The sequence below is a fragment of the Lytechinus pictus genome, chromosome 8 (assembly GCF_037042905.1).
Source record: "Lytechinus pictus isolate F3 Inbred chromosome 8, Lp3.0, whole genome shotgun sequence".
Classification (NCBI taxonomy): domain Eukaryota; kingdom Metazoa; phylum Echinodermata; class Echinoidea; order Temnopleuroida; family Toxopneustidae; genus Lytechinus; species Lytechinus pictus.
The window spans coordinates 32330729-32356908 of record NC_087252.1 but is presented as its reverse complement, the minus strand read 5'-3'; the positions used below and the strand labels follow the sequence as shown (position 1 = coordinate 32356908).

At 35.7% G+C, this 26180-nt stretch overlaps 2 protein-coding genes across 4 annotated transcripts in view; one reads left to right on the top strand and one right to left on the bottom strand.

Moving 5' to 3' along the window:
- LOC129266122 (coatomer subunit delta-like) overlaps positions 1-6705 on the bottom strand; it is a 28835-nt gene extending 22130 nt beyond the window's left edge. For both annotated transcript variants that reach the window (XR_010294495.1, XM_054903970.2), the window contains exon 1: positions 6593-6705. Coding sequence is in view for 1 of the 2 variants with exons in the window: in XM_054903970.2 (XP_054759945.2) it covers positions 6593-6595 (3 nt within the window). In the remaining variant the exon portion in view is untranslated. The remainder of the gene's footprint in view (positions 1-6592) is intronic.
- On the top strand, positions 6692-25905 carry LOC129266520 (porphobilinogen deaminase-like). 2 transcript variants are annotated; one of them, XM_064103944.1, is made up of 9 exons: positions 6692-7168; positions 10582-10654; positions 11884-12067; positions 13115-13192; positions 14933-15008; positions 15836-15949; positions 19605-19817; positions 21070-21162; positions 22060-25905. In XM_064103944.1, the coding sequence occupies exons 1-9, from the start codon at positions 7121-7123 to the stop codon at positions 22246-22248; spliced, it is 1068 nt and encodes a 355-aa protein (XP_063960014.1). In that variant the 5' UTR covers positions 6692-7120; the 3' UTR covers positions 22249-25905. The 2 variants fall into 2 exon arrangements, with proteins under 2 accessions (XP_063960014.1, XP_063960015.1); XM_064103945.1 differs by lacking the exon at positions 10582-10654 and having other exon boundaries at positions 6972-7168.
- Positions 25906-26180: the final 275 nt, after the last annotated feature.

Below are 26180 nucleotides of genomic sequence, written 5' to 3'. Positions count from 1 at the left end.
TCATTTCACAAAGAAAGGTAAGATTTTTATAATCATTTTGTCAAAACATGTATTCATCATCTGCCAGCGAAAATGGTTTTCAAACCCCTTTTGTTTTGAACTTGTAGTTATCAGTAGAGGAGCTAATCTGAAAATGAGGATTGTCTCGGTTTACAAGGAACGTACATACATGTAAATAAAGATTTCTCCACATAAGAAATGTAGGAGTGTTAATTCATTTGTCAAGTGCTGACACCTGGCCGACACCAATCAAGAGTGCTACATGTAGTCAACATATCAGGTTTCTGTACATGTACTGTAGGAAGACGGGAAGTCACAAAAGAGTAAACAATGAACTGGGAGTAATTGAGGTCACAGAATCTATTTTTAGCACTATCAATTTCGTTAATTGCCATCTTTGTCTCGCAGGGGGGAGGGGGCGGAAAAAACTGTCCTCATAAACAAGGACAATTCCAATTAATCAAGATATGATTTTTCTTGAGCTGCATTTGATTTGGGGGGCTTTGAATAATAACATTTCCTATTTTGACAACTGTCTGAGGGCAGGTCCAAGCTATTTGACTTGTGACGTACGGGACATTTAGAGACTTTAATGTTGTGTAACATAAAAAATGAATGCATAACAGAGAATCTTTTATGGATTTTGGAATGCCAGTTGTGCCCTCTTTAATCATTAAAAAAATTAGTGATCTACAATTCCATTAACGATGTAATATTTTAATCAATATGCGCTGCAACGTACAGGTGTATGGGACCAGACAAAAGCTGATTTTTTATAAAAAAAAGTTTGTCATTAAAGCTCTGTGAATTGGAATAAGCTGGAAATCTCTCATTTTCATGTTTTCATCTTGTATGTTATCAAGTTTCATTAGCCATGAATGAAATGATAAAACTCATTGATGTTATTATGTAATAGCTCAAAATATAAACATCCGCGCTGTGACGTACGGGACATCTGTCCATGTGTAAAACGAATGGGGAAAGTGAAATTTCATCCAAATTTATAATTAACTTGATGTAAACCAAAGTAAGTTCAGTTTTACATGGATTATCATGACTGATATATATTTCTTTTATAGCATACACTGAAACAAAACATAGCAAACACTTTACGACCTTCTAAATATTATGAAAGATATCTAGCAAATAATTCCATGTGTTAAACGAATGGGGAAAATGAAATTTCTTCAAAATTTATAATTAACTGGATGTAAACCAAAGTAAGTAAATTTTACATGGATTATTATGATAGATATATATTTCTATTATAGTATATGATTAAACAAAACATTAAAAAACATTATGACCTTATAATTATGAAAGATTTAATTAAAAACTTAATTAATTAATAATAATTAATGTTATTTATTACAAATCATAACTTTATTATCAGCCTTTTACCAATATTATATTATTTATCCCAATTTACAATATCTTTGCTCCTTATTGAAAAATAACCCTAATTAAAATTACATAGAAATCCTATGGTGTGCCCCGTACGTCACACATTTGTCCCGTACGTCACAAAGCTTAATTAGCTGATATAATTAAACATGAAATTAATTCAGTAAATTCAATTTAATTTTTGGATGTATAGTAATATAAATTAAAACTCTCCAAAGTGTGAAGACAACTGTTCAACTTTTTCTTAATTAGGATCTAAAAAAACATATGCTAAATTGTGACGTACGGGACACTGCCTGTTGGACACCACATAATTAACTTAACTAATTAATTTTCAAAATCATTTTTTTCTCAAATGTATGCATGAACTTAGCACAACAAGTCCCCACAGAAATATTTTCAAATATATAATTTGCATTATCTGCAGATCAAAAAACGTGATGTCCCGTACGTCACGCTAATTAATGATTTTTTGGAATCGTGACCTTGGCATTCATTAACTTTACGTTTTCAGAAGAAAAAAAATATAGGGCAAAAAACTTTAGAGTATAAGCTTTAAAATGATATACAATATGTTAGATTTAGGCAAACATTATATATTGGCTTCAGAGGGGACAATAGCTTGGACCTGCCCTTGAATGGACTATTAAAATAAAAATAGCAACTTTCCCAAATGTTGGTGAAATTTCACATTTCATATATCCCAGAATTGTTTATGTCTATTTCCCATATTTCCTTGAAATTAGTATGATTTAGGATTCTTGTTTTCTATTCTTTGACAATTCCAATTTTCAAGTTCAGACTACATCCTTGCTCCGTCTGTGAGTGTGAACAGAATGTGAATGTGATTGTGATGCCAGACGCTTTGAGAGTAGCCTCATGTTAGCAATTAATTGTACGTCTCCAGACTAACAACCACCCCCCCCCCCTTCATTAGTGCAGATCACGGTATAGTGTTAGTATAAAAATAGTAACTTAAGCAGTTTTCACTACCTCAGCTCAGGCTTCAGCCCAGCCCTGTTAATCCCAGGTATTTTGGCACTGCAGACAGTGACTGAGTGCAATTAGTGATTTCAACAGTAGAGGCGCTGGTCCGAAAATTTCACTTACCCCTGCGGGACACAGACCGTACACGGCAATTACAGGGTTATAGATCTACATATAGCATGCTAAAAATAGATTCAGTGACCTCAATTCCCCCAGTTCACCGGTTATTTTACACAACTTGCTTTCTTGCAATAATCTTGTTATGAAACCTGACATGTTCGGCTTGGCTATGGCACTAGATTTGGGTTGTAGACATGTGAGTTGGCCTCAAATTTTCTTTCTATACATGTATTTTGAGTGAACAATGTAGACCAACGTAGGGACATCTTCACATTTTCTGACAGCCAAGTTGATTGTCTATTGATGTGACATGTTTCCACGGCTCCTCTCAGAGGCTCACACAGTCTAGGTCAGCATGACTTTGAATTGCATTCCTTTTTTTAGCCACTAGTCCACACAGCATAGCATATAGGGATGGACCAATATCCTACATGCTTTTTCCAGCACATTTTATGGAGTATTTAAGCCTTATTTTTCACTATTTAGGAAATTTTGAGGTAAGTTTTGAGCAATGTCTGTGATAAAACTGCTAATAAAAAATATATAAATGTAATGCTTTTTAAATAGTGAAATGCTGTTTCGTTCTTGTCCTACCTACATGTATGTATATGATCTTTACATTGACTAGCACACTTTGATTGTAGACCAAAAACTTCGGTCTCTGTTATATTGATTGTTCCACTGAACTCTGTTAGCTCCACTCGCCAATTACAAGGACCAAAGGTCTAACTTGATCTGTACGGGGACTCAATGGCCATATGTTTATGTATTAAGTTCGGATAAATCAGGGAAGTGGGAGTTGTGCAACAGCCAAAGTCACTGTTTTTGTTCTTTAAAGTTTTTTTTCCCCGTTTGGTGCATTTTAGGCTAAAACGGAATGATAATCTTGCTATAGGTGCAGTACTTGTCTAAATGTTTTATTATTAGCTAAAATTCCTGCCAGGGGGGGTTGTATTGCAAACCCCCTAATGGCGGCTGCACTTTTACCAGCCGTCTGCATCTGTATACGAGAAATAAAAAAAATAAAAAATGTTTAAAAACTCCTCGAAACAGACGGCTGCCAGCTGTCTAACTTGAGTGGTGTCTGCACTTGACAGGTGAATGAACTTTCCTAGATTTGTTGCAGGGAGAAATAATTGAAAACTGAGTCTCTGAGACAGTCCCTGTATCATGTAATTAACTGGGACGATCCTAATTTTCTGTCTTTCTGACCAGCACAGCGCCTCTGGCTCTGCTGTTCAAGTGATCTGGTGTTTAGCCTGGAACTTGGAAGCACAAACTAGATCATATCTGAATCCTATCCTACTAGTACTACCAACATGTCCAAAACCTATTTTGACGGACAATGACATGAGTCGATCATGACCGAGTTAAAACAACGACAACGTTAGAAAAAATATTGACAACTCAAGTGGCCTCAACACCGACATAACCGAGTGACATTTCGGGACTTATCAACTTCAACATGTTTGGTGGGCATCATTTGGTGTTAATCTGTTGTGCTCATGTAAAAACTTACCTCCTATAACTAAGGCTCCTAACACATTAACACGTAAACACCGTCAAGGCAAAACAATAGGTGCCCCAACAACACGGTATTTTATAGATGGCAAATATAGCGATCTTCAACGCTTATATATAAGCGTCGAAATTTGTAGCCATCTCCTTGTATTAGTCTATAATATACGACGTGTCAAATTGTAGCGAACTAGTTCGCTATTTCCAGATCTCCTCTATATATATATATACGAGGGGGAATTGTAGCGAACTAGTTCGCTATTTTCCAGATCTCCTCTATATATATATATACGAGGGGGAATTGTAGCGAACTAGTTCGCTATTTTCTAGATCTCCTCTATATACAAACGACGGGAAATTGTAGCGAACTAGTTCGCTATTTTTCGGATCTCCTCGATATATATACACGAGGGGGAATTGTAGCGAACTAGTTCGCTATTTTCCAGATCTCCTCTAGATACATACTACGGGATTTGTAGCGAACTAGTTCGCTATTTTTCGGATTTCCTCTATATATATATATACGACGGGAAATTGTAGCGAACTAGTTCGCTATTTTCCAGATCTCCTCTATATATATATACGACGGGAAATTGTAGCGAACTAGTTCGCTATTTTTCGGATCTCTTCTTTTGTAGCGAACTAGTTCGCTATTTTTCGGATCTCCTCTATATACGACAGAAAATTGTAGCGAACTAGTTCGCTATTTTTCGGATCTCCTCGATATATACACGAGGGGGAATTGTAGCAAACTAGTTCGCTATTTTCCAGATCTCCTCTATATACAAACGACGGGAAATTGTAGCGAACTAGTTCGCTATTTTCTAGATCTCCTCTATATACAAACGACGGGAAATTGTAGCGAACTAGTTCGCTATTTTTCGGATCTCCTCGATATATATACACGAGGGGGAATTGTAGCGAACTAGTTCGCTATTTTCCAGATCTCCTCTAGATACATACTACGGGATTTGTAGCGAACTAGTTCGCTATTTTTCGGATTTCCTCTATATATATATATACGACGGGAAATTGTAGCGAACTAGTTCGCTATTTTCCAGATCTCCTCTATATATATATACGACGGGAAATTGTAGCGAACTAGTTCGCTATTTTTCGGATCTCTTCTTTTGTAGCGAACTAGTTCGCTATTTTTCGGATCTCCTCTATATACGACAGAAAATTGTAGCGAACTAGTTCGCTATTTTTCGGATCTCCTCGATATATACACGAGGGGGAATTGTAGCGAACTAGTTCGCTATTTTTCGGATCTCCTCTATAAAATTTTATACACGAGGAGGAATTAGTGAACTAGTTCGCTATTTTTCTAATCTTTATATATACAAGAGACGGAATTGTAGCGAACTAGTTCGCTACAATTCCCCCTCGTGTATATAATTTTATAGAGGAGATCCGAAAAGTAGCGAACTAGTTAGCTACAAATCCCGTCGTATGGATATAGAGGAGATCTGGAAAATAGCGAACTGGTTCGCTACAATTCCCCCTCGTATATATATATAGAGGAGATCTGGAAAATAGCGAACTAGTCTGCTACAATTTGACAATATGGCATCAATATATACAGCCAAAACCTGCAGATTTTCACTTTGAAGCCTTCACAATAATGTAAGCTTTGGAAAAAAATGACAACTAGTTCGCTACAATTTCCCCCTCGTGTATATGAAGAGATCAGAAAAATTGCCAACTAGTTCGCTACAGTTTGCCATGTTTATATTTTAGAGAGGAGATGAGAAATGGCGAACTAGTTTGCAACAATTTCCTGTCGTATACATGTAGAGGAGATCCGAAAAATAGCGAACTAGTTTGCTACAATTCCCCCCCTGGTGTATATATAGAGGAGATCAAAAAAAATAGCGAACTAGTTCGCTACAATGCCCCCTCGTATATAGTTCGCTACAAATCCCGTCGTATGTATATAGAGGAGATCTGGAAAAATAAAAAAATAGCGAACTAGTTCGCTACAATTCCCCCTCGTGTACATATCGAGGAGATCCGAAAAATAGCGAACTAGTTCGCTACAAATCCCTGGTGTATATATAGAGGAGATCTGGAAAATAGCGAACTAGTTCGCTACAATTCCCCTTGTGTATATATCGAGGAGATCCGAAAAATAGCGAACTAGTTCGCTACAATTTCCCGTCGTTTGTATATAGAGGAGATCTGGAAAATAGCGAACTAGTTCGCTACAATTCCCCCTCGTATATATATATATAGAGGAGATCTGGAAATGGCGAACTAGTTCGCTACAATTTGACACGTCGTATATTATAGACTAATACAAGGAGATGGCTACAAATTTCGACGCTTATATATAAGCGTTGAAGATCGCTATATTTGCCATCTTATTATTTCCCCCAACAACACCACTGATCACTTATTCACTGCACTGCACTCACACTGTGTCTGTCACTTTTTTTGTCAGCAAGATTTTTAATTTAAAAAAGTTATCAAGGCTTGATTATTTAGCTTGTAAGAGACATTTCAATAAACGATAAACACCATTTATTTACTACTAATGAAATTATAGCTAACAATATCATACCATCTTCTTATTCAGTATGCTCTTCGAATAAAACGGCAATTTCACTGTCTTCTGTGGGATTTTCTCAGGATTTTCGCTACACAGTCGTAAGATTAAGACGGGCCACGTCCGTGTGATGTGGAGTTTGAGACGGATAACGCCCGTGGCGGAAGAATATTTTTTAATTGTGGACTTTTCTTTCTCATTCAAGAGAACAGTAATCACTTTCACTGATTGAATTATCCCTAAATCTTGTAAAATTTATTTGAATGAAGGTTTTCATGTGTTTCAATTGTACAAAATATAATTTCAACCAATACACAGCACTATATTTTTGCTCTAAAATTGTACACATATAATGGGCTCAACTTCCGGGTTGAAGGTCATTTGCATTTCACGTGTAGTTAAAGTCTTTCGCGAGCAGCTAGCAGTACAGAGCAGTGACGCAGACGGTCCGAAAACGTAGTTTTAATTTTACTAGAAGACTTCGGTTCACGGAGATTGGGAGTTTCTCATAGTGATAATAAGCATCGTCGTCTTTTCGAAAGTATGGCTAGTCAAGTGGAAGTTATTCGCATAGGCTCGAGAAAGAGCGAGGTAAATGCCTCTGGGGAACCGAAGGATTTTTGTTCGGTCCCATACGTGTTTGGTTGTGTATTGTGTTTATCGAATTTCTTCCTCTTGTCTTGACAATTGACAGCGCAGCTCAGCGATGCCGCGCCGATGAGGTGACACGCCCACTCCTGGCCGGTGTAGCGGCGGATTCGGTTCCACCGGCGGATACCGTATCCGCCGGCAGATATCGTTCTTAATGGCCGATATCGTTTTTAATCGGAACCATATCCGCCGGGTTTGACGCGGCTTGAAGTTTGCAGATTTGGTTCTATTGACGATACGTGTAATATTTATTTGGACAGACGTCCAACCTCGGCAGCGCGCGCATGCGCGGCTCTGGCAATGTCGTTACCAATGGGGGGAGGGGATTTTCGTCCGCCTTTAGACTTTTAGTGAATTTTTATTCAGGGCCGGATCCATAAAGCTTTTGACGAAGGGCTCGATGGGGGTGAGGGAATAGGAGAAACAATGACTCGATATATCATGTATACATAGACCTGGCACATGCGCCAAAACTTTGCTATTTATTATTATCAGATTTTGATGAAATTTTCATCATTTTGTTTTGTAGGCCCTACGTGAAAATTTATACTACTTTAAGTCCGCAGTATGCATCGAAATCTTTAACTGTGCTTTTTCACACCATGATTAGTGTAAGTTTGCCAGACTGGCGAAAATTTGTACCCCCATATAGGCCTATAGTTTTTATAAAACTACAGATTTTCAACGAGTTAAAACTTCATAATTTCAAAATAAATGAGGCAAATTAGTTTATGAATATATATTGCTGTTAACTCATATTATTGCTTGTAGAGTGCTGATTTTTTGTGAAAACATTTAAAAAAAAAGAATTTCAAAACATGATTAATATCTTATGTAGTTTATTGTAGGCCTATTTTTAATTTGTTTTTTTTTTATTCCTTTTTTTTCAATATTTTTGTTAAGGAATCTGAATTAAAGGGATGGTCCGGGCTGAAAATATTTATATCTTAATACATAGAGTAGAATTCACTGAGCAAAATGCAGAAAATTTCATCAAGATCGGATAACAAATAATAAAGTTATTGAAGTTTAAAGTTAAGCAATATTTTGTGAAAACAGTCATCATGAATATTCATTAGTTGGGCTGATGATGTCACATCCCCATTTTCCGTTTTCTTATGTTATCACACAAAACCATATTTTTTTCATTTATTTCATACTTGTGTGAATAATATGTCTCCCTTATAATGAAATAAGTTGCAGCAATAAATATCTAATGCACTAAATCAGTTGTCAATCCAAATTTTCTAGTTCTTGGAGGAAAAAATTTGAATAAACCTAATTTCATATAATAAATTACAAAAGAACAAGTGGAGATGTGACATCATCAGTCCACCTAATGGATATTCATGACGTAACAGGCGGGGGGGGGGGGGGAGTTGCCCCCTGTCGGATTTAACCAGGAATAAAAGAAAAACGGGAAAGGAAAAAAAAGGAGGGAGAAAGAAAGGGAAAGGGGAATGAGGGGAAAAGGAAAGGAAAAAGTGAAAAGAAAACGAAGAAAAAAACCCTTTTTAATGGAAAAGGAAGGAAATCGGGAAAATGAACATTTGAGAAAGAACAAATCATTCCAAAACAGGCATATGTAATGCAATAGCACGATGGGAAATAAATTAAAAGATGACAAAATGGCAAACAATAGCGCGAAACGAAGGTAAAATGCAATTAGTCAAAAGCTAATTTTTGGAAAACAAAGAAAAGGGACAAGAAAAAAAAAATAACACGACCGGGCTTCCGATGATTGAAATTAAAGAGCGGGAAGAAAGATGGACTGCATATAACATTGTGCTATAAGCTAGCCAAATTTTATGTAAATAAGCTACCGGGGCTTTGCCCCAGACCCCACACAGTAGGGGCTCTTCATTTATACTGAACCTCAAATTGCTCTATAACGCTTCCCGTTCACAATCACGTTCAATTACTGCACATGCGCCGGGGGGGGGGGGGGGGGGTCTTGGTTCCACACCCAAGAGAAATAAAATAAATTAAAGGAGACAAGGTATAATGAAATGAATGGAAACAATGAAATTTGTTAGTTGCTGAATCTAATGGAAAAATCAATTATATAATTAGAATTTAATTTCAAAAGGCTTTTTTTTCCAGCTCGATCGCTTTGCGACTTTTTACAGATTTTTCCCACATTACTATGTTTTGCCCCTCAAAATATTTGGTTCATTACGCAACTGGGTTGAATAAATGTGTTGTGTAAAAGCTATATCCTGTACATGCCCGCGATTTGATTAAAATAGCGGCAATCTGCGAGGTTTAAATGGCTTTGATATCAAGAAATTCCGGACCCCAACCGCACAGCACTGCGTATGGAAGGGTTGGGCTATGGTCCCAAAAAGTTCTACAAACAAGAACAAAAAGAAAGGAGGAAAGAAAAGCAAAGGAAAAGTGTAGAATATGATTTTATTTACTGAATATAATGCCAAAAAATAGCTCAAAGTTAGATTCTTCTTTGTGCAAACTTAATCTCTGATTAACGTCAGTCTGAGTCTGACTCTGTCCCTAATCATCAGAATAAAGGCAAAATGTTGAGGCTTTCCTCTTCAAGGCCTAATGTAACTAGAATCCGAAAGGTAGCTGGCTCTCAATTAGACTAAGGCTAACCCACCTCTTCTTCGAACTTCATTTCGCAACGTTATTCACGCGCGGTGCGCGTGCATGCATGACGTGTGAACGTGATGAATGAAGGATATCGCGATAGCGCAAGAACGATATCTTCCGAATCTTCTGAAGGGAGTGGCCTTTTTTGGTACTGAATCCGCCGGAGGAGAACCATATCCGCCGGCGGATTTGGTGCCTAGAACAGTATCTGCCAGGCGCAGGATCCGCCGGTACACCGGCACCCCTGGGCCTGGTAAGCCTGGCCCTGGCCTGGACCTGGATCTAGACACAGCGTAGTTTTGTGATGATATATTTTTTTTTATTATATATCAATTATCATTGACATTGCCGGACATCTTTATTTCACTGTGCTTTAATTCAAAAATGACAACTAACTTGTTAGAGGAAATACATTCTGGAAAAATTCGCACGTGCTATTCCAAAATATTGTGGAAATTATGAATATCATAAAATTATTTTATATTAACCAACCATTTTTCTTTGCATCGCAATTGCCGCATACCCTTCAAGAAAAACATTACGTGACTATATATTATATAGTCACGTATTGTTTTTCTTGAAATCACTTTTACTTAATTTTATTAAAAAATAATTTGAGTTCAATCACATGGTTCCAAAATTGCATCCTAAGTTCCCATTGCAAAATTATTCTAAATCAAAAAGCTGAGAAGAAACTGATGAGTGATAAGGGGTTCATTTCTTATCTATTACTTTTTTTTCAGTTGGCCATGATACAAACCAATCATGTTGTGGAACTGTTGCAGAAAGTTCATCCAGATGTGGAATTCAAGATTGGTAAATAAAAAAAATTGTGTTTTTTCCTCAGATTTTGAGGGGTTAATGCCAAGACAATCCAAGTTTTTCATGACCATATTATTATTGATATTGAGTTGAAAAATGAGACTGTATGCAACAAATTTGGCCATGGGGCTGTGATGTTGCTACAATTGTTCTACAATTGAAAATTGTTCATTCGCCACCCTTTTTGCATTAGAAAAAACAAAAACCCAACTTGTGAATTGCAACCCATTATTATTTCTTTCAATGACGAATAAATACTTATTTTTTGTTAAAATGAAGTCACTAAATAATTGTTATTTACATTTAACATTACTATCAATGGTGAATAATCCATATAATTGTTTGAAATGATTTTGATCAGTTTTTTTTTCTCTTCCTCTCATTATAGTGATGATTTCAATTAGATTTTTATGAATAAATAAGAACTAACTGATGATGATGAACCTGGCATTGTCACAGAATTTGGATTTAAGTTAACGCTATTTTCATGAGAAGCTCTGGATTTTTTTTCTTCAAATGTTGAAGAGCTACAATGTAGCTACTACAACCCAAAAAGAAATATTGCCAAAGCTGCCATTCTAAACATATAATATGAGGAGGGGGAGGAGGAGGATAATGATGATGGTGATTGAGCGAGATGACAAGGGTACACCAGAAAACCAATTTAGCATTGAGAAGGGGCTTTGAATATCTATGAATGCAGAAAAGCAGTTTGATGATTTAAATGCATTTACATCATTGGTGGATCCAGGATTTCTAGTGTAGGGTCTTCTTCTGAAAAGAAAAACAGATGTTTTTTTGTACAGGTCAAATCATATCCTACATGTAATTCAGTTTACTAAGACTTACAATGTAATATGAAAGTTATGATAGAAATTCTGCTTATTGTTTGCAAAACAGTTAAGGGAGTGATCAAAGTAACATTTTGTGGCTGTAGGCAGTGAAGGGCAAGGAGGGGGGATGCAGTTCCCCCTTCAACCAGAAATTTTGATAACTTAAAATTTTTACTGAAAATTTTTGCAAAATTCACAAAAAATTTGCATGAAATACTTCAAATGTGCCATAATGAGCTTTGTCAATTTACGCTTACAATGCTTTTGAGCTCCTTTCAAAAATTTTAGGTGTCTTGTTTCCCCCCTCCATAAAAAAGTTTTAAGTTCAGCCATGTGATGTACACTCTTCTAATAATTTATTTCATTCCTGGTCTTTTTTTGTTGTCTCAGTAACCATGGAAACCATCGGGGACCACATTCAAGACAAGCCACTCGCATCCATCGGAGAATCCAACCTCTTCACCAAAGAACTTGAGAAAGCTCTAGCGCTAGATGAAGTTGAGATGATCGTCCATTCTCTTAAGGATATGCCGTCAAAGTTGCCCTCTGATATGGCCATTGGAGCCATTTGCGAGTAAGAGAGCAGTATAGAGCGTTCAAGCAATGACATCACAGCATAATTTTCATTTGCATTTAAATGATACTAGATCTTGGAGCATGGTTTGAAATAGGCCAATTTACACTAATTGGGGTTGGGGTAATACTAGTGATAATCTTTAGGGCAATGTCACTTTTCTAGAGGGCACATTTTTATTTTATCACAAATTGGCAAAATACAAAACGGCACAACAAATCTCCAAGAGTCCAATGCCAGTCAACAGGGCATCCACATCCATGGCCTTTGAAGATATTTCTGTACTTTTAGTTTGTTTTGTTATGACTCAATTGTCATCTGTTGTATATATCAATAATGATATAGAATGCATGTAGCCCCAAAATACTTTTAATTTAATGATAATATATATATTTATAGAGCGCAGAAAATATTCCATGAAGTATATATTCTACTGCGCTATTTAGGACTCCTAAAAGGCTTGTTATTGATTTAAATGCATAAGCAAGGTGAAATTATTAACCTAGAAATTTTTGCCTGAACCCTTCTGTCTTCTTGGAGAGGTCATGACGGTCACTACCTTGAAGAATTTTCAAGGATTTTGGGGAAAAATTGAGGTTAATATTTTTGCCTTAGATTTATGAATGCATTTGGATTAAAGTTTGTGAGATACATTTAGATACACCATAAGACTTTAAACATTTCCTTGAAATTTGATTTCTTAATGAATTCTTAGACCTGTATTCTGAACCTTGGTTGAAATCAAACCCTGGTCTTGAGTTGTGGCTTTACTATGGATAGCCAGTTTTGACATAAATTGTTTTAACAGTAGATGTTCAAATTGTCACACATCTGTTGCTGAATTCTTTTCACGGCTGGCTGGGAGTGATACCAAATATCTTTCTTCACCATGAAAGTATGGGGAAAGAAAATGGTAAATAAACAAAATATGAATAAAATTTTTAGTTTTTACGTCCTATATTAAAGTTGAGCAAGACCATGACTTATGGTAAGCTGAACTCAAACAACCTTCTTCTGATCAATTTTTCTTTGTCAATATCATTTTAGGAGAGAAGATCCCCACGATGCGTTGGTCCTTCGTAAAAATTTAAGTGGAATCACAATCGACACAATGAAAGAAGGCAGGTGAGTGAAGGGAGGATTATTGTGTTTTTATGGGAAATTGACACCGTTTGGATCACTCAAGGGTTCATTACCATCCTGCCTGTGGGGAATCTACAGGTAGGACTATGGTATGCCAATGCTGTACACAGCACACAATTTAAAAAATTAAAATATCACTTTTATGACCAAAAATACTAATTTCCATAAGTTGCAATTTATTTTTCATTAGTAACTTGGGAGTACTTTTTGTATTCACCAGAGCGCACAAAAACTTCAATTTTGGGCATATTTTTGTGTACGCCCTCTATTGGTGGAAAGTAATATGGCAAGACAATTGTCATTTTTCAATCTCTATTTTTAATTAAGAAAAAATAATTTAAAGAATCAAATTTACCTAAGAGCCAAGTTATATGATGAATAGCTGTAATGGAAACTGACAGTGTCAAAAAATCAAGCATTTGTCCCAAAGAAAAAGAGAAAATCAGCCAAACATTGCCAACCTTATTTCACCACACAGGGAGTAGTAAAAGAGAACAAGGTTATATCATAACCATGTTCATAGAAAGTGCATTTGGATATAAATCACCCAGAGTATGAACAAGATGCGAGTTATTATTTTCCCATATGGTTGGCTGTTTGATTGATTTCACATTGCACGAATTTTGAAAGACTGTACAAGAAATTATTGCATATAGCATTGTTTATTCTTGTATCAAACCTAAGCAAGGAGGCCCTGAAATATGCCTATCCCCTCAGATTACTGCCTCAAGGTCTTACGCCGGTATTGAACATATCTCCTGTCAAAGATTCTCTTTTGAGATACATGATGGATAACATGAGAGGAGAGGAGGACAAAAGTTGGAGAAAATGGACTCTAGAGAGATGAGGATGAAGATGATTATGATGATGATGATGATGATGGTGGTGGTGGTGGTGGTGATGATGATGATGATGATGATGATGGTGATGGTGGTGGTGGTGGTGGTGGTGGTGATGATGATGATGATGATGATGATGATGATGATGATGATAGTGATGATTATAATGATCATGAGTGATGACCATGATCATGATGACAATGATGATGATAGTGATAATGATGATAATGATTATAATCATGATGGTGATGATAATGATTATGATCATGATGGTGATGATAATGATTATGATCATGATGGTGATAGTGATGATGATGGTGGTGGTGGTGATGATGATGATGATGATGATGATGGTAGTGATGATGATAATGATTATGATGATGATGATAGTGGTCGATGATGACAATGATTATGATCATGATGATGGTGATGACGATGATGATGATAGTGGTCGATGATGCTGATGATGATGGTGGTGGTGGTAATGATGATGACAACAGTATTGATGATGACTGTGATGATGATGGTGAATGTCTACATGTACCTTCTTGGTTTCATCCTGCATGGTCTAAACTTAGTTTGTGTACAATAGTCAAATTGCAAATTCAACCCATTTTCCTTTTTGTTGGATTTCTAATTAGTCTATGTAATTAGATCAACTGCTTTTAACATGAAAAAGTGTGAAAGGCATTAGACCAAGTGGAATCTAGACCATTTTGGATTGGACTAAATGAGAGTTAGACTACGTGGATATTAAACCAAGTGCAGTGTAGACCAAATGGCAATTACACCAAATTGAAAGTGGGTGTAGACACAAGTTAACAAACTGCTTGTATATCAAGTGAATATAATCTTGTTTCTGTTTTTTCTGTTTATCTTTCAGTGTGTTAGGCACGAGCTCAGTCCGAAGAGTGGCCCAACTGAAGAGAAAGTTTCCACATCTTGTTTTTAAAGATGTTGTATCCTTGCATGATTGATTTAATTTTCCTTTCCTGTATGATCCTAATATCCAGACCTTTTTAAGATTAAATTGAATAGCAAGCATTTATCAGTCAGACCTCCAAATGTTACAATCCAGTGGAAATGCATCCCCAATGCAAAATTATTTTAAAAAAGAGAAAATATCATAGAAGCAGACAGGTGAAAGTTTAACAATAATCAGGCATATAAGAGAGAAGTTTTGAATTTTCAAAATCTTAGAAATTGTTACATTTAACCTACAGTATGTTGATCAGAGAGGAACCTTAATCATGACTGACTACAGGGACCCGTCTTACAAAGAGTTGCGATTGATCCGATCAATCGCAACTATGGAAAGCCAGCAAAGTCAACACATGAAATGCATGTTTGTTAAAAAAAAAATCTAGATATGAATGTATATCCATAAATTCATTGATTTTTTGACAATTTGGTGTGTTTTCCTTTGTTTACAAAGGACATTTTGCAAATTTCCTATAGAAAAATTGTGACACTGATGGATTTCCATAGAGTTACAAGTGATTGGATAAATCGTAACTCTTTGTAAGTCGGGGCCAAGATCTTTAACTATCATTGATCAGACGGGTAATTTGAATAGATTATGATTTGATTATTAAGATCTTTAATTAACATTGATCAGAGAGGAAATTTAAATAGATTATGATTTAATGAAGATTTTTAACAGAAATTAATCAGCGGGGTAAATTAGATAGGTTATGATTGGATAAAATTCTTTAATTAAGGTTGATCAGAGAGAAAATTTTATTTGGTAATTATTTGATAAAGTTCTTTAACCAACATTGATCAGAGAGGAAATTTGAATACGAGGCTGAGGAAATTAGATGAAGCCAAGGATTACGATGGATTGGTGCTCGCTGTAGCTGGCCTCATGAGAATGGGATGGGAACACAGAATAAGCCAGGTACAGATGGATGGACAGATAGATGGATGGAAAAATGGATGGAAAGATGGAGAGATGGATGGATGGATGGAAAAATGGATGGAAAGATAGATGGATGGATGGTTAGATAGAAGGATGGATGGAGAGAGTGATAGAAGAATGGATGGAGGGATGGATGGATAGACAGATGGACCGGTAGATGAATGGATAGATGGGTGTATGAATGGATGAATTAATAGATAGAAGGGTGGATGGAGGGAGTGAAAGATAATGGATGAAAGATGGATGGGTGAAAAGACGGATGGAAGAATTGATGGAAGGATGGGTGGAGGGAGGGAGGGACGGACGGACGGATGGATGGATAGACAGATGGATGGACGGAAAGATGGATGGATAGATGAATGGATGGAAAGATGGGTCGATGGATGAATGGATAGATGGTTTGATGGAGTTACAATGAAGTATCTGATTTATTGAAAGTATCATACTTTAGGTCAATTCCAGCCAAAAGTTGCATTTTTCCATTTTTTAAAGTTTCTTTTCTGAGCAATTTTGTTTATACTGTTTATAAGTATACAGTTTAAGGTTTACAAAAGCACATTTATATTTACTATACCCTGATTCATTCATAAAATACACAATGTGCACTCTGTTGCACTTTGGTACTAAGATTTCATAGAAAGTGTACAACTTTCACCCATCTCTGGCTCCTGGCATGCAAATGGTGCTGATGAAAAATTCCACTGTCCATGTGACCTCCAAGCAGTAATTTACCATTACCTGTATTGTTTTACATGCTGCAGTGAAACGGCGAGGCACAAAATACATTGCAATGTGTGAATGTTCGATGTCCCATAAGTCACAGTTTTGAGCATTAAGTTTACCTCATATGCTGCCATTGACTCCTGCAGACAAGCATTGGACTTTTTTATCTACTACAGTACATGCATGCATCAACAAATCAAGCTGCATCTGCATTGGACTTGAAATAGCTCTACTGGGGGGACATACATTTAAGTCCCATAAGTCACAAGTCCCATAAGTCACATATACAGTTCATAAACCATGCCACCTTAAAGCTGTCCATGACAGCAAAGAGAGAGACAAGAATGCTTAAAAGCTGGAGGGTAGTCTGCTGACTGTCAGAAAAAACAGTCAGAATATCATAGGCAGTGCATGGGAACAAAAAAAACTTGCAATGTGTGCACAGCCCAGAAAGAAGGAGAAAACTGAATATGAGATATCTCGCTAAAATGCAAAGCTGAATACAGGTGAATTGGGTTTGTTTCACCCTAGCTTTTATTCATTTTTTAGGTCCAGATCACTCTCTTGGTTTTCTTGTCCCTTGAAGTATGCATCCACTGTTTTACATATGATGTGAACTTGGTATATAGTCCCATGGAAACTCGACCTATTGCAATGTCCCATCAGTCACAAATTTTGTAGTTGAGGGACCCTCTGGATCCTGTCAAAATAAAAGCACCAGTCTTCAGATGCATAAGGCTACCATGAACAGAGCTGTTAAAAAGGCACATACAGCACTCCCTACCAGCCCCTGTAAATGCCAAAAAGTTGTTCAGAAGCTTGCCATCAAGTTTTCTCAGAATCATTCCTGCCGCCTGTCAATAGTAAGGAACATGCGCATATAGAGTACCGAAGTGTGACATGGTGACATCACGATTTCATGACATCGAATCGGCCGGTTCTAAACTGAGTCGCAGCTGCACAATCGTCAATACACATCTGTATTTGCAAAAATGGTGATGTGTGTTGTCCCTGGTTGTTACCATCATTCTGAGAGTCGTAACAGGGCACCATTTCATAAAGCTATTCATAACTTAAGAGCGACTTTAAGAACGACTGGTGATCCTTGTGGTGAATGTTATCATAAATTGGCAATGTTTTAGCGTGTATAAAGAAAGGATCACCAGTCGTTCTTAAAGTTGCTCCTAACTTACGAACAGATTTATGAAACGGCCCCCAGGTTCTTTTAGAACCAGGCCGCCATGACACCATGGCAACTGACGTCATTGCTTCGGTACTCTATAAATGATGATGTCCTTACAGGCATTCTGAATTTCTATGAAAGAGATGACATATCAACCCAAGCAGCTCGCAAAAAAGAATTTGTGATAGGGTTCACATGCACCCCATGACATATTTTTAACCATTTTTTTTGTATTGCCTGAAGTGTATAGTTAATGAATCTTGTTCCCTTTGCCAAACCGTGTTCCATGGGGTTCCAAATTGGCAATTTTTGGCGGCCATCTTGGATTTTCATGAAAATCAATCAATTTTCATATTTTTTGCACAGACAATGGTAAAATCTTCCATGTAAATGAATACGCTTTTTACTATACAAGTATAGATAGTAGAAATCGATTGCAATCGTTTTCTAGACAGTCCAGTTAATAATTTTTTTTTAAAGTAAGAATTTATGCCAACATTTTCATGTTTTTTGTCAAAAATTTGCATGTGCACTGATATCTGTTTTATCATAAACATCAACAATTAATGAAAAATATCAGCATTCGACACGAAAGAGAATATGTTAACGAGAATATTGATATACTTCATGGCAGTATTAATGTGTTAATTTGCTTATATGTAACACACTGAAAAGGTAACTTTCTTACCATACTGTACGAGACGGATAGAGAAAAGCAACATTTATTTGTCCCATCTGTAACAAATATGTCCTATCATTATGTCCCATCAGTCACAACGGAAAGTGTGTACATTCTTATTCTAATTGTTCATTGTTCATCTCTTTGCTAAATATTTATGATTGTAATTGTTTATTGATTATTTTGTACTTATTTGATTACAGTTTTTAAAGCCTGCTGACAAGTTAAGAAGCTTCTTTTTTTTGGGGGGGGGGTTAATGTTCCCTTTATATACATGAAGTGCATGAAAAGATGTTTCTGCCCTTTGTTGAATTTATTTCTGACACAATGGCATGAATTATTAAAGGTGTCATCTAATTAGGGAATATTTTTTTATGCTGAAATTAAGTTTGACTTAAAAAGTCATTGAGAGGAAATGTAAATTCCATGAAATGAGATAGGGTCCCATCAGTCACATTCACTTGTCCCATAAGTCACACACGATTGTACACAACTACTGAAACAAATGAAATGAATCAAGTCCAATTCAAGTACTGTTAAATAGCCCTATCACTGGTTAATCTCCAAGCCCAAATCTAAAAACATTGTCATAAAACTGAGATAGTTATGGCACTTTGAACAAAAGAGCTCAATTTGTGTGGTCCATCGACGTCCCATAAGTCACAGTGACATTTCTGAAGATCTAGCACCCTATGCAACCAAGCTGAAAGCATACATTTTTGTATATAGTAAGTTTCAACATTCTTCTTATAGTTTAATAAAGTAAATCCATGTTTGTGCAGCTACTATTCCAGATATGCACTTCAGTTATGTGGAAAAAAGTATCAAATGTCCCATAAGTCACAATGGAATTGACCTTTAGCTGAAATGACTGCATTTGAATTTCTAGCTAAGTACTTTCATGCTTTAAGTAGTAAAATCTGCTTTTTTCAACTATCTGCTAAAATTCACGTTTAAAACACACTCTATCTTTCATATTTCCATGAATATGATGTCCTCTATATAATTTTACTTTTTACCTTTTTGCAATTTCTACCCCTTTTTCTAAGATTCTAAAGCCAGACACCTGCAAGTACTCAGTCAGCCAGGGGGCTCTTGGCATTGAAATCAAATCAAACAATCAGCGGATGCATGCACTACTCAAACAACTCAATCATGTACCAACACTGATCCGATGTATATCAGAGAGGGCGCTGTTGAAGACTCTAGAGGGCGGATGCAGTGCGCCCGTCGCCGTTTTCTCAGAATTAGAAGATAATAAGGTATGTGTGATTTTTATCATTTAGAATTAATATTTCAAACAAGTTACGATTGACATCTTATTTATTCCTCTTCCTTTTTATCTCCCATGCAGTCGCTTTGTTGAAGATAATTGACATGTTGGCTTTATATGTATGTGTGTTATACATTCTGTCCAACAAAAAACAAAACCAAAATTTTTCAATGATTTATCATAACTTAATCACAAATACAATAGACATTTTAAAGCTTGGAATCTTAGAATTTTCTGTGATTAAGGTATTAAATAAAAGAGCAGGTATTGAACTTTTTAGGCATGGAATTTTCTTTTTGAAATTCAGATACCTTTGAGATTTTGGTATCCTTTCTTCAAATTGCTTTTGCTCACTCATTGCGTGAATGAGGAATAATCTTAGTAATTTCAGATGAAAGAGGAGATTCTAAGCTTTACAATGGTAGGTCATTTGTCTATTGTATTTGTGATTAAGTTTACCGAGATTTTAGTGATTATTAATCATCACTAACTCTCGGTTTCGTTTTTTGTATAATATTTGTATGACCAAAGATAATGAACTGCCACTTTTAATCTAATATTTTCATTTCACATTTCTTATCTGGAATGGGCAGAGTTTGGAAGGGTTTTAGGAGGAAGACCTGTGGGTTATGGTGATATAGTTAACCTTATCTACATGTATACCCATGCAGGCAGCTTCCCCAACTCTCAACCAGGTCTTATTATAATGATGACTTCTTTATTCGCTTCTTAAAAATAAAAGACAATAGCATACAAGCATATGATAAATATACACAAAATTCAATTCATGACATGAAATGTATGAAATAATCCATCCAGCAAAATTACAGGCAAAATTATAGCAATCATCTTCTCCGATACTTAATAATAATAGGCATTTATATAGCGCCATCTATCTAGAAATATTCTATTCCAAGTGCGTTGTTATCATTATTATTACCCCGGCTTTATCTCGAGCTGCCTTTCAGCACTCATGCATTCAAGAAATTAATCCTGCCGGGTACCCATTCACCTCACCTGGGTTGAGTGCAGCACGCTGTGGATAAATTTCTTGCCGAAGGAAATTACGCCATGGCTGGGATTCGAACCCACGACCCTGTTTCAAAGTCAGAAGACTAAGGGCCACAACGCTCCACACTTAGTTATATAAATTTATATATTGGATATGATTTAATGTATATAGCAGTAATAATTGTTCTTCACCTTTAGCTGATTTTATACATGTGTTGTATTCATTGCAGTTAACACTCGATGCATCAGTACTGAGTCTGGATGGAACAGAATTAAGAGAAGAAGAGAACTCAATTACCCTACCTCAGCAGTTAACACAAGAGGTGATTATATTATTCATTATATAATATATGTCTTGCAATGTAATGTAATATAATGTAATTTAATGTAATATTATGCAACGTAATGTAATATAATTTATTATGCTCTTCATAATCCTTATACATGTATTACGTTAAGGTATAAATATTAAGCGCTTAGAAACTACTGTAATAAGCGCTATATAAATGTACATTATTATTATTATTATTGGCAAAAAGAAGCTGCTGAAAACTGCTTATCTAATACAAGAGAGCCAATGGAGTAAACTAGAAAGTCAAAAGGGGCCTAAGCTTTCGATCCTAGCAGAATCTTCGCCGGAGGCAAAATGACAAACATATAAAGTGGAACAACCATAATATAGACCACAGACAAGCTACAGCAACACTAGAAACAAGGATATTATTATTCATTTCTTTAAGCCCATGTACCACTTACAGAAGGAATTCTCTAATTTATTTATTCCTTGATTTATTGATGTATTAATATATTTGTTCATATGTTTATTACAATTTTTATTATTTTGCATTTTGTTTATATACAACTTAGTTATTGTTGTTCATGTATTTGTTATTATTTTATTGATGGTTATTGTCAACCACACATAACTTAATGGGGAGAAGGTCAGGGAAAAATACATGGGGGCTCGGATGATTTTGCTTCAAATTTTGTTTTAAATTTAGATAATATGTTGTTAAAAGAAGTCCCTGGAAATAAACTAATTTTCAGAGGGGGGGTTAGAGGCTGAATTTCAGCTGTCTAATTAATAGTACATGATTTCATTGACTTATGTGATTTTTTTTTTGCCAGTTATCAAGTATGTTTCACATTGTGTAGAATTTTCATTAATACTATGAAATAGCCTTTTTTGTATATGAATTCTTTTTTCTTCCCATGTGTAGCACTCCATCGATACAGAAACCGGTGCTGAGATACAGCTCTTTTCCAGCGTCATCGCCCCTTGGATATCCCAGAATGCCATGCAGGAAGCCGAGGCTCTCGGCGTAAGCGTTGCGAAGGGTCTATTTGAGAAAGGAGCTGGGCCCATTTTAGAAGCAGCTAAAGCAGAGATAGCGGAAAGGAGAAAGTGAGATCGAAGTCATTCTTTCACTCTACAGACTGTATACTGCTGTAATAGTCTAGCTATTCAAGGCCCTGTTTCACGAAAGTTGCAATCAATGACAAAAGAAAAGCTCCTGTTACAGGCTACCGGTATAGTGCAATGTGATTGGCCAAGGGGACATTTGCCATAGAATTCCTGCTTTTGTTATTTCATGAAACAGGATTGAGATGGTCTTTCATTAAAACCTGTGTATGACTTTGCTGTTGACTCGAATATGAGAAACGACATGCTGTGCAATTCAGACTTCTGATTTTATTTTGCACATATTGGAGTCTTCCCATGAGGCCGAGGGCCCTGAGGTCGAAGATTACAAATGTCTACATCAAATTATGTTCTGCTTAGCCTAATCATATAAACATTGCTTTCAGTTTCAAAACATGCCCCAAAGGTGCATAGTTGATGTCTACCTGTGTATTTCAGTATACATTGAAGGTTAATTAGCAACAACAAAAATGAGATCCAATGCAGACTAAAAGGTGAGTCTTTGCTCAATCGTTTAACAAAAGATTGTCTTTTTGGTGTTGTGAGATAGAGCATCTATCAATATTGACAAATATCTCCTTCATATTTAGAAATGTTTTTCACAGCTTTTCATTTCTTTTCTTCTTAAATGCTATGCTCTTTATACACAATTCAAAAAGTAAAATCATTAGTAATTGTATCAAGTTTTTCACAAAGCATGTTGATTGTAAGAAATATTAAGTAACAGTCACACAGCTTTATGACACACAATCCATATGCCTTACATTACAGGGTTATGAAATGCTGACATCAATTAATAATGATATAATTGTTAGATATTTTAATGGAATATCATTGGAATGGAAAATTATTAATTTTGATGGAATATCAATTAGTAATGACTCCATCATGTCTTCTTTTTTTTTCCTGCCTTATATGATAGGATTGATAACTGCAAAATGAATCAATATTGATGTTATTGATATACATTTAAATGGACCATCATTGTAATGGAGCTTTGTTAATCAATCAAAGAAATATGGTGGAGTAATGACTCAATTGTCTTACGTGTACTTGCCAAATGATTTTATGAAATATGGTTGTTGCTATATGGGGCAATGCAGGGCTCCACACTAACCCTTTTTTTCTACTGGTCCGAACCTAAAATTTACTGGTCCCCAAAATAAAGAAAAACAGAAGAGACTAGTTTATTTTGCTGTCTTTTATTGTTTATTTTTAACCCCCCCCCCAAAAAAAAAAATACACTACAACATAATTCATGAGAGCCATTTTTTTAGACTACAGTACCATTTTTATGATCAACAAAAAAGAATGAAGTATAATTTGTATCAGTTTGATATATTTTTATACTGGTCATGTCGGACCAGTAAATCTGTCTTTTTCTGAAAAGTTACTGGCCTGATATTAATTTGTACCGGTATGGGACCGTCGGACCAGTGCCAGTGTCGCGCGCTGGGGAATGTAACCCCCGTGTTCCTGTTTCTACGAACAAAGCTGCGTAGTATTGAATAGGAATTGGAGAATGTTCCTATTTCTGGGATTTTCCTTAGTAGTTTGTTCTATTACACATTGGATTTCATGTGTAGGACTTACCGGTGTATTGCATTTTGCAGGAAAAGAACATCAAGAAACAAAACTGCATTCTGTGCTATGCATGGAAAATTAAGTTTTTTTTCTTTCTTTTCTTTCAAGTTATATACATGTAGGCTGAGAGAAAGGGCTAGAGTTTGTTTTGTACTTTTTCAAACAAAAACATTTTGGACATTTAGTACATTTTGGATTATATCCAGGTTTTGTCTTTCGATATCAGTTTTTTTTTTTCAGGAAAGATTATTGTGACTTATGCCTTCTACGTATGAATAACCTATCAAACATTAAGATTAAGAAAGTCTTAGCACAAAATCATTCATTTTTAGAATAGTGTTATTTGATAATTTTATACCAAGCAGATGACTTAAAATTCAAGTGTCTCATCAAGCTTTTAATTCTGTACACAGGCAAATATGTTATGGAAACTCCAGTTAAAAAATAAAGTTGGCCTCTTATAATATTAAATATGCAATGTGCTTAGAGACTATTACAAATTTTGGAAATCAAGGTGGCATGAATAGGGGTAACTGTTTTTATCTACTACATAAGTGTAAAAGTTGATAAACACTGCATACACTGTATTAACTTTTTATAACCTCTCTTTGCTTGTTAAAAACACTGCCCATAATCAAGTATTGTCTATTAACCTCCTACCCATTTCTAAAATGATAAACCCATGTCATTACATTGGACGTTTCATTTTCATTAATGCAAATCATGCCAGTTTAGTCAGCCAGTTTGAGATTAATTCTTGGACCATTAGTGCCTTATTTCATACCATTCTGTGCAATAGTTCTTTGAATGTATGTGACATTGTACTGGTGTATGATCAGCTGATAAATGACTATAATAGGAGCATTATATCTTGGACCGACGTCACCTTCCGAAAGACGCGACCAGGGCTCAAACATTAGCATCAATTTCTAACTTTTCCCCATGTAGCTCTGATTACAGGCGCACACCACAAGGCTAAGTAGAAAGAAAGCAATGGTTTATTTCTCATTTTGTTATTGACTAAATTTTGTCTTCATTATATATCAAGATTATTATGAACAATCATGTGGCAATCCAGAGTTTATGACTATCACAAGAAAAACCCATAATCATCATTTGACAAACTTATGATTACTAAGCCTAGTAACCGTAAGTTTGTCAAGTGGTAATTATAGGTGTATCTTGTGATTGTCATAAATTTACCATGTTCATTTGTGATAACCTGCTCTCAACCCAGGTGAGGTGAATGGGTACCCGGTAGGAAGATTTTCCTCGAATGTTTAAGCGCCTATGTGGCAGCTCAGCTACAGCCGGGGTAATAATATGATACAAAGAGTTAATGCTCTATATAAATGGTTCATATTATTATAATGATAATATTAATATATTGATAGTTTATCATGTGAAAATCATATTTTTACCTGTCAAACAAAAACAATAGTTTGATTCTGGTGTTTTACTGTTTGGTGATCTTGTTTAATCCATAGGTTCGATCACAGAGTTACATGTACAATACATGTGGAGTATTCATTAGTGCACTGAACTGTGGATTATCTTAGATAAAGTTTGTTGCACTGATCACTAACTTATCCATAATATACATTATGGATAATAACGTATTCCCCAATTGGCTGAAAGTTTGTTAATTCATTTCTAAATATGTCACTGCTGTATTCTTGATTAGTATATACTTTCTTCTTTTTTATACTTTAATAGATGGTACCAGATCTTGAATATAAAGCAAATAATCAACACATGGTTTCAGGGCAATAAAAGGGACTTTCAGAAATATGAAAGTCAACAATCAGATTGCATCACAAGGGATTGTCTAGCTAATCACCTTCACCGTTAGGAATTACTTTAATGCAATATGAAAGAGTGTATGTACTTATTATTCATCATGTAATGTACTTTTATTTCATTTTATCCTCGGGAATCAATGGGATCAATATTGTGTAAAGATAAGCAACCTCTATCCTTGATTTAAAAGGATATTATTTTAGTATTTACCAAAGTATGAAAAATGAATAAAAATGTACTGGTTTATACAACATTCCAATTTTCACTGTTTTGCTTGTGTATTTCTTGTTGTCTTTCAGATCTCCATTCTGAACCCCATCTATAGAAGTTGGTGTTTTGCTCATGTCTCTCTTTCCTTTTTTTTTTACTTTATGTTTAATATCCTATTCCAGAGCTGTCAATCCACACTTAGTTTCTCTCCACCCAGGGTATTAAATTGGAACCAAGTAGGATGCTTGCCATTTGAGCTTGGAAGATTTTGCTGGAGTGTTCCCCGGGGAGTGAAGCAAGTCCATACATTGGATACTCCCAAAG